This window comes from Nematolebias whitei, chromosome 16 (assembly GCF_014905685.2).
Source record: "Nematolebias whitei isolate Nwh7 chromosome 16, NemWhi1, whole genome shotgun sequence".
Classification (NCBI taxonomy): domain Eukaryota; kingdom Metazoa; phylum Chordata; class Actinopteri; order Cyprinodontiformes; family Rivulidae; genus Nematolebias; species Nematolebias whitei.
In genome coordinates, this window is record NC_056513.1 from 784,515 (window position 1) to 793,936 (window position 9,422).

At 43.9% G+C, this 9,422-nt stretch overlaps 1 protein-coding gene across 1 annotated transcript in view; it reads right to left on the reverse strand.

Annotated features, from left to right (window-relative positions):
- Positions 1-178: 178 nt before the first annotated feature.
- LOC119422995 (glycine receptor subunit beta-like) overlaps positions 179-9,422 on the reverse strand; it is a 24,350-nt gene continuing 15,106 nt past the window's right edge. The window contains exons 5-6 of the mRNA XM_037690406.1: positions 7,012-7,238; positions 179-272 (exon numbers count right to left, since the gene is read on the reverse strand). Coding sequence (XP_037546334.1) covers positions 179-272; positions 7,012-7,238 — 321 coding nt within the window. The remainder of the gene's footprint in view (positions 273-7,011; positions 7,239-9,422) is intronic.

Consider the following 9,422-nt stretch of genomic DNA (forward strand, 5'->3'; position numbering starts at 1 on the left):
GTAGATCAAGAATCAACCACATGATGTTTTAAACACTTCAACACAGAGAGTGAAGCACAGGTCGTCATGACAACTGCCTCCCTCACTCATGCTTACTGCTGAATGGACTAACACACAATGAACACACACACACACACACACACACACACACACACAGCATTGCCAAACTGTGGAACATTCAATACTCACAGCTCTCCAGTTGCATCTTACAGAGTTGTGTGTCCATGGGGAAGAGAGTAAGGTCCAAGGGACAAGACAGTGTCACTGACAGCCTACAGACAACATGAACACCACAACACAGGGTCCACTGTTAAAATGGAGTGACTCCTGGTACATTTAGCATTATTTTACCCTGTGTTACTTTGCTTTACAATTTATTTATTTATTGTTGTTTGTTGGATCATTGCATGCACAATAAAGATTTTTAACACAGTTACCAGAACTTTACACTCAAGGAGCACGCACCAGCTCTGATTGACACAACCTCAAACATTCTGTAAAACATTTAAACACTTTCATCTACAAACTGGATTCCAAAAAAGTTGGGACACTAAACAAATTGTGAATAAAAACTGAATGCAATGATGTGGAGATGGCAAATGTCAATATTTTATTCGTAATATAACATAGATGACAGATCAAAAGTTTAATCTGAGTAAATGTAACATTTTAAAGGAAAATATGTTGATTCAAAATTTCACAGTGTCAACAAATCCCAAAAAAGTTGGGACAAGTAGCAATAAGTGGCTGGAAAAAGGAAATTGAGCATATAACGAACAGCTGGAAGACCAATTAACACTAATTAGGTCAATTGACAACATGATTGGGTATAAAAAGAGCTTCTCAGAGTGTCAGTGTCTCTCAGAAGCCAAGATGGTAAGAGGATCACCAATTCCACCATTGTTGCACAGAAAGATAGTGCAGCAATACCAGAATGGTGTTACCCAGTGTAAAATAGCAAAGACTTTTAAGTTATCATCATCAACCGTGCATAACATCATCAAAAGATTCAGAGAATCTGGAACAATCGCTGTGCGAAAGGGTCAAGGCCGTAAAACTCTACTGGATGCTCGTGATCTCCGGGCCCTTAAACGTCACTGCACCTCAAACAGGAATGCCACTGTCAAGGAAATAACAGAATGGGCTCAGGAATACTTCCAGAAAGCATTGTCAGTGAACACAATCCACCGTGCCATCCGCCGTTGCCAGCTGAAACTCTACAGTGCAAAGAGGAAGCCATTTCTAAGCAAGCTCCCCAAGCTCAGACGTTTGCACTGGGCCAGGGGTCATTTAAAATGGAGTGTGGCAAAATGGAAGACTGTTCTGTGGTCAGATGAGTCACCATTTGAAGTTCTTCATGGAACACTGGGACGCCATGTCATCTGGACCAGAGAGGACAAGGATAGCCCAAGTTGTTATCAACGCTCCGTTCAGAAGCCTGCATCACTGATGGTATGGGGTTGCATGAGCGCTTGTGGCATGGGCAGCTTGCATGTCTGGAAAGGCACCATTAATGCAGAGAGCTATGTTCAGGTTCTAGAACAACATATGCTCCCATCTAGACATCATCTCTTTCAGGGAAGACCCTGCATTTTTCAACACGATAATGCCAGACCACATTCTGCAGCAATCACAACATCATGGCTACGTAGGAGAAGGATCCGGGTACTGAAATGGCCAGCCTGCAGTCCAGATCTTTCACCTATAGAGAACATTTGGTGCATCATAAAGAGGAAGGTGCCACAAAGAAGGCCCAAGACGATTGAACAGTTAGAGGCCTGTATTAGACATGAATGGGAGAGCATTCCTATTTCTAAACTGGAGAAACTGGTCTCCTCTGTCCCCAGACGTCTGTTGAGTGTTGGAAGAAGAAGGGGGGATGCCACACAGTGGGAAAAATGGACTTGTCACAACTATTTTGGGATTTGTTGACGCCGTGAAATTTGGAAACAACAGATTTTTCCCTTAAAATGATACATTCTCTCAGTTTAAACTTTTGATCTGTGATTTGTGTTCTATTCTGAATAAAATATTAGATGTTGGCACGTCCACATCATTGCATTCAGTTTTTATTCACAATTTGGTTAGTGTCACAACTTCTTTGGAATCCGGTTTGTACTTTAAACACAGAACGATACCATGATGTCACTTCCTGTCAGACTTGGCTGAGTGGACAGTCTCAGTCCACGCACTTTTTTCCAAGGTCCGCCCCGTCAATAGGCTTACATTTCTTTTTTCTTCTTTCTATTCAGTCTTACCTAATTATTAAAAAATAAGTAATAGAAATAGAAAAATGTTTTAATTTACCAATAAATAATCATATAATCCATCCATCCATCCATCCATCCTCCATCCATCCATCCATCCATCCTCCATTCATCCATCCATCCATCCATCTATTCTCCATCCATCCATCCATCCATCCATCCATCCATCCATCCATCCATCCATCTATTCTCCATCCATCCATCCATCTTCCATCCTCCATCCATCTTCCATCCATCCTCCATCCATCCATCCATCCTCCATCCATCCATCCATCCTCCATCCATCCATCTTCCATCCATCCATCTTCCATCCATCCATCCTCCATCCATCAATCCATCCATCCATCATCTTCCTCTTGTTCTGGACTCAGGTTTCTGGGGCAGCATCTTGAGCAGGGAGGTCCAGACATCTCTTTCCACAGCCTCTTCCAGTTCTTCTGGGAGGACTCCAAGATGTTCTCAGACCAACAGAGACATAGTCTCTCCAGTGTGTCCTGGGTCTTCCCCGGGGTCTCCTCACAGTCAGACATGCCTGAAGCACCTCCCTAGGGAGGCGCCCAGGGAGCATCTTTACCAGATGAACTACCTCAACTGGCTCCTCTTGAGGTGGAGGGGCAGCAGGTCTACTGAGTCTCTCCTGATAACTGAACTTCTTGGTGCCTTGGGTGGGGGCTCTGTGGAGCTCGCTCCGGGCCTTTTTGTTCTCATTGGCTTTTTGGGGTCGGCGTTCTCCTTTGGGGGTCCCCCGTGTGGATGGGAGATTTGTGGCATCTGTGTCTGGAGACACATTTAGATGTTTTTGTGCTGGTTGGGGATGGCCCTCTGTGTGGGGGCTTGTGGGGGGTCTGCGGAGTTGAGACTGGAGTTTGCTGGTGGGTTGGGAATGTTTCACCTTGGGGCTGCTCTGTCTGTCTGGCTCGTGGGGGCTGCATGGTCTCTTTCTGGCTCCATCTCTGGATGGGGTCGGGCCGGCGTCTGGGCTCGGGTCATTTGGGTGGTGCCCGGCCCTCATCCGGGCTGATGGGCTGCGCTGCTGCTGCCGAGGTTTGGGCGGTCTGCTTTTCTCCACCCCAGAACGAAGGGAACTGTCTCCTGGGTCTGGAGACGGGTTGCCCCTTTGGTGGGATCTTATCTGGACCTGGGAGTCTGGCGTGAGTATGGGGAGCACAAGTGGGTGTAGAACGTCCATGTTTGTGTGTTTATGTTGGATGAGTGGGTGTTAATGTGTGTGTGAGGGTGGGAATGTGTGATAGTGTTCGTGCGTGCCTGTTTATGTGTCAGGTTGGGTTTTGGGTGGTCCCCTCTCCTGGATCAGCTTGGCCCCCCATTTAGTGTGGGGCCCTGTCACACTCCCCTCTGGTGGCTGGTCCCCCTGCCCGCCACTGCGTTGGTGGCTCTCGACGTCTGGGGCTGGGTGCTCGGGTGTGTGCCGGCCCGCCCTGGTGGCTGCTGGCCAGGGCCCGGGTGTCCTGGCTCTGTTGGGCCTGTGTTGGGGGGGTGGGGGGTGTATAACCTCAGATGAAATTTATTAGATGAAGAGAAAAGTGGAGGCAGAGGCTGTTCCATGCAGGAGCAGCTTACACATGTAAAGACTGCCCACACTTCAATATGACGTCTGTTGAATATTAAACAAGTCAAATGTGCATCATTTAAACACTTGCTGAGTCATTAATGACAAACTGACGACATAAAATAGTTTTCAGTCTTTATTTTCTTTATTTTCAATCCTCCAAAACATCAAAATGTGAAGAATGCACAATTGACCTTTGACCTTTTGAGAAAACCATTGGTTGCTTTTTGAAGAACCTGTCAGGTTGTGGATGAATAAAAAAATTAATCATTGTTCAGTTGATTTTATGTGAACTGTGACAAACTTTTCAACTAAAACATTCACGTGTGTAGAAACAAGGATGAAAAAGGGAGACGTGGACATTATTTACTCTACATGTTGTAAATCGAAATGATTCTGCATCACCGATGATCTCTTCAGCCGACTGCAGCAGCACGTCCTCAGAGTCTTGTCTTTAGGAGATAACTGTGTACAGCAACGCGTCTGTGTCATATGCACCTTCATCCCACCGAGTCATCTTGCCCTGTTTTCTGTGAGACGTGCTGCAGTATTGATGATGATGATGATGATGTGTAGGGTCCTCCCACTGTGTGTGGACTAGGGGTTGAACGAGTATATAATTTTTAAACTCGACATTAACATAATAAAACCCGAGTAGAACTCGAGTATTTGATGACGTCATAGATCTCAAGATACAAAAATAAATAAATAAATAAAACTGCAAAAAAGGTAATTATTTACAAAAAAAAGACCAACAAAACATTGGGAGTGTATATTTTGCTCCTACCATTTATCATACTGCAAATAAGTCACAGGAAAAACTAATCTATTAGTTTTTATTATTAAACTGCAACCGTGAAGAAATGCAGCACGTCAGAAACGAAACTTAACAGTGGGGGGGTCGACCACCCCGCACCACCGCCAGCTGTGGTGCGCATTAAGTTTAGTTTTAGAGATTAATATGTTTATAGATTTGTTTTATAGGTTTAGAGATGAATATTTTTTGCTTTTTGTTTGTGAAACAAGAGGAAGCTGGTTCTGGTTCGGTGCATTGGACCCGGTGTTACACCATATTCTATGACCTGCAGCAGTGCAACACCGCCCCCTACGGTCATACGGTGGTCACATGATATGACGTCACTACGGATACTCGACGTTACGTTTTTAACCTCGATAGATGTCCCAGCAATCGATGTGTAATTACTCGAGTACTCTGTTAATGCCCTAGTGTGGGCCCAGTGCAGATGTGGATCAGGAGGTTGTGTGGAGATACTGGGACGACTGAAGGTGAATCCACAGCGCGCTCTGAAAAACAAACACAATCACTCACGTTAGCTGTTAGCAAAACAGAACGTGTAAAGTGTCACTTAGATTTTTAGATTTGATGAGGAACATTTCTAATCCTACAGTCTCTCTCACACATGCAAAATTATTTATGTCCACAGAGCTGTTGGTGGCTTTAGCCCCCAGAAATATTCTTAAGCCCACTAAAATTACGTTATAATGTTATCAAAATATTGTGATTAGCTTTTATTTTTTTAATAAAAAAATTAAAAAATCAGTTGGTGCTACGTTGCATTTTTTCTTTTTAACAAGAGTTTAAATGGAGGTTTTCTTCCAGCTGCAGCCGTTTTAAATAAATGATAAATAAATACAATGCCTCTCAGAACTCAGCATATTCTTTATGAACTCAAAGCCGAGACTTTTACAGCCCTGGGGGCTAATCCCCCCCATGTTTCAATCCTACGGACGTCCCTGCACAAAATAACAATAAGTTGTTTGTCCTGTATTTGGGAAGTGTTGAAGTTTACCTGGTTGCTAAATGAAAAGCTGTTCTGGGACAGTTACATGAAGCCACGTGCTTCTGCCAGCATGAGACTCGTGTTAATTACCAACCATGGCCTTGTTTTGTCTTTTAAACTGACACGGCTGCGAACAACAGAGCAACATCCAGACTAACACGTCTTACTGCAACCAGCCAGCGCTCGTACGCCATTCACCGCCCTCACTCAGTAAAAGTTCAAGACTGTAGGATTCACATGTGAAACGGGGACAAACCACATTTACAGTTTCACTCACCGGGAACAGATTTGGTCGTTTTGTTGATGTTGCTGGAAGCCGTCTGGCTCACAGTGGTTCGGATGAGCCGTGGGGGCCGGTCATAGCCCAGATAGAGCTCCGGGTCGGGGTGCACCTTGTAACGGTCAGGATGTATATTGCTGTTGTAGCACCTTTCCAACGCCACACGTGGGCGCCTTCTTTATTTGATATGTCATGACTCATTACAGAAGTCAGCAGGGTGCATGTGGGCTGTGTGACACGTTAGCTGCGCTGCTCGACCTCAGTAACGAGTGCTGAAGGACATACGGACTATATTTATATTCATGTATGATATTAGACTTGGTGCCGTGGAGACCTGGCATCGAATGGTTTTTCTACGTAAAGTAATAAAAAGTGCAAGTTGGAATCAACGTTCTGTCGCTTTTTTCCAAGCTACACCGGAGCACGTGTTGCTAATGCTAAGCTAGCTCTCCTCCTACATACCCCCACCACGTTACAACCTCTGTGGGCTTTTTATCCATAAAATGAAAGGAGCAAACGTAAACTCTCTTCGGGGGTATTTGAGTTTTAAACGCTCGTTTCTGATCCTCCTTCCTCGACACAGAGTGCAGTGAATGTGGCGCCGGCGCAGGAAATAGAAAACCGGACGGTGGAAGTGGCAGCGCTCTTAACGAAACATGTGGATACATGCACTACAGTCACGTCTCTCCTGTACACGAGTCCCAGAGGCTCAATGGGACTAACCTGTTTAAATAAAGGTTGAATGAATGTTGTGCCTGTACAAATGAGCCATGACTTTGTACCGTGTCTGTATTCTTCATATATTCTTTTTGTAACCACTGAATCATCGATTTACAATAAACTAAGAACCAATATTCAGTGCAACCAGATTACACTCACAACAATTCATCACCAAGACTTTTAACCTGTAAAACATTCCCCACACAAGCAAAGTAGTAGAAACGTCTAAGTATCCTGAAGGTGGCTGAAATGTAATTTGATATTTCCTGTGGTCACACATCCAGTGTGTGTGAAGCGTGGCCCAGTTGATGACACCAGATGAAGTTCTAGTGTGTTGGTAAAGTTGAGTGAAATTAGAAAGAGAGTGCACACCTCATGCTGATGAGGACATCTCCATTCCTGAATATAAACAGAAGAATGTTGTCCTGCGTGACATCATGGAAGTTGGCATTTTTCTCATTGGCGAAGAAAAGGTCTGGTTTCCACAAACACTGGAACATGTTGGGGTCAACGGTCAGGGCTTCACTTTTGAAATCGGTGGGGAGTCGTAGACGAGGGTCATTCCATCTCTGACGAAGAAATATATTAACTCTGTAATCCTGTGGAGAGAAAGCATTCATGAATATTTTCAACACTGTTGTACTTCTTGTTCTGTTTAAACAGAAAATGGATGAAGAGCACACAAATCTTAAAAGTAAAAACATAAGAGTGATTCTTAGCTTTCTGGTGTAAGAACAAGATGTCCTACAGTGTTTCACTAAACAAAACTGGAATACAAAATCATCTTCTTTTGGCGGCTGCTGCTGTTCACTGTATTGTTTTTATGCTTTCAGTGCGTTGTGTATTTTTAAACATTGTTCTTAGTTCATATCTTATCACTGTTTTTCTTTTACATTTTATACTTTTGTTGGATGCAACTGGGAACCTGTGTACACAGTTTCATTCAACTTCATGTACCACATGTGGTGGATTTTAAAGACGCTTATTTAATTGGATTTATGATAACTGGTTCCTGCTTTTTGGATTCAGCTGGTGCTGGTTTTTTCTACAAACAAGGAAGTCGTCGGCAGCAAATTTGGACCCGATCGTGCTGATTACCTTTATGATGTCTTGGTTCATGCCTCGAGTACCCAGACTCAAATGCTTTGGGCTGAATGGATCAGATCTCAGGGATTTTACTCAGTCACGTTCCATCGATGTGTTCATGTAATTTGGACATTTCGGAACTGAGTAGACCAACACAGACTCAAGGTAAATGAAGTTCTGCCTGTCCCCAAAACAACTGTGTGTTTATCTGAATTTGGCTCCTTGGCTGGTCTTGAAGGCCATCTTATCTGAATTCTCCTGGAGAACATGTGATCTGACGCTCACCACCCCCTCCATGAGGAATTTCCAACTGATAACCAGATGAACCAGCTGAATAAACTTTGTGTCATCACTTCAGGACTCTTGGATTCTCATAGATGTTATTCTTGGCCATTCCTCGACATCCCTCGAGAATGTTTATGGATCTCACCGGAGGACATTAGCTGACAATTCCATCCTTATCAGAACTCTTACAGTGACCTGGAGAGCATCTATGGACATGATCACCGCTCTCGTCATCTCCCCCCTCTGCAGAATGTCTACGTCACTATGTGCTTCTTTGTGCGAGGTGTTTTTTTAATATTAGAGGGTTTTTTTCTCAGGCAAGAAAAAACAAAGTCTGATACGAATTTTTTCACCTCCAACTCCTACATGTGTCCATGTTACCACTGTTTTGTCTGTCCAAACAGGTCTCACTTGTAAATGAGTCTTTGTTATATATATTTATTTATTTATTTATTTATTTATTTTTCTCTGTATGCCTCCTCATTGGAAGGATCAGCTGGTCTCTCAACAAAATTGATCAACTTCTCCCGACAGGAGTCAGGGTAAGGAGGACCCTCTGACCTCTTTAAGGAACAAACTGGATTCATGATGACGACTAGAATCTACTGTTTGGTCGGTGGAATCTGGTTGTCTACAAATTCGTGTGGAGGTGTTGAAGCTTGACAGTGCTCGGACTGAATGTGGAGCTGTGACAGGGAATTGGAGCAGCTGTTATCAGGACTGTGTTCTCCCTGGCAGCACTCATGAATGGTGGAATAATCTGGAGAAGCTGTGAGCTCGACTTTTGGAGTAAAGGATCAATTCGGCTGTTTTGGAGTTTCCATCAGAGAATATGTACCAGCGAGACTTTAAAGGCAGAAACAACAATTCATGAGTTCTGCCTGACCCAAACTGTGGCCTTGATGCCGGACTTATCTCAACTCCTCCTGGAATGTTCAGAAAACAACAAAGATGCTTTGACTGTTTCCTCACCCCTCCCTTCTCCAAGGCCGTGGACATGTAACAGAACCTCAACTGAGCTGAAGATGAACGTCCCCTCTTATCTGGACAATGGCTGAGGGGGGGCTCTGGACTATGCTACGACTTTCCCTTAAAACTTCTCTGTCTTCACGGCCTACATGTTCATGTATCACGTCTGTTCATGTTGCTTTGCTGTGGGAGGTTTGTTTGATGCCTCAAATCGTGCCCTGTCTAGGACACGGAGTGACAGATCTTTTTTTATACCGTCTCTCTCCATGTTTTCTTTCCTTTTCTCATCTAAGAGAAATATTATTCTGAATAAGAATAAGAGGCCGCGCTAATTATTTATAGCTGCAGCTTCGTGCACTCCGCCCATCTTCAGTCGACTGTACGTACATGTTCTCGTAACTCGGTGCAATGATAATAAAGTTTATTCTGATTCTGATTCTGAT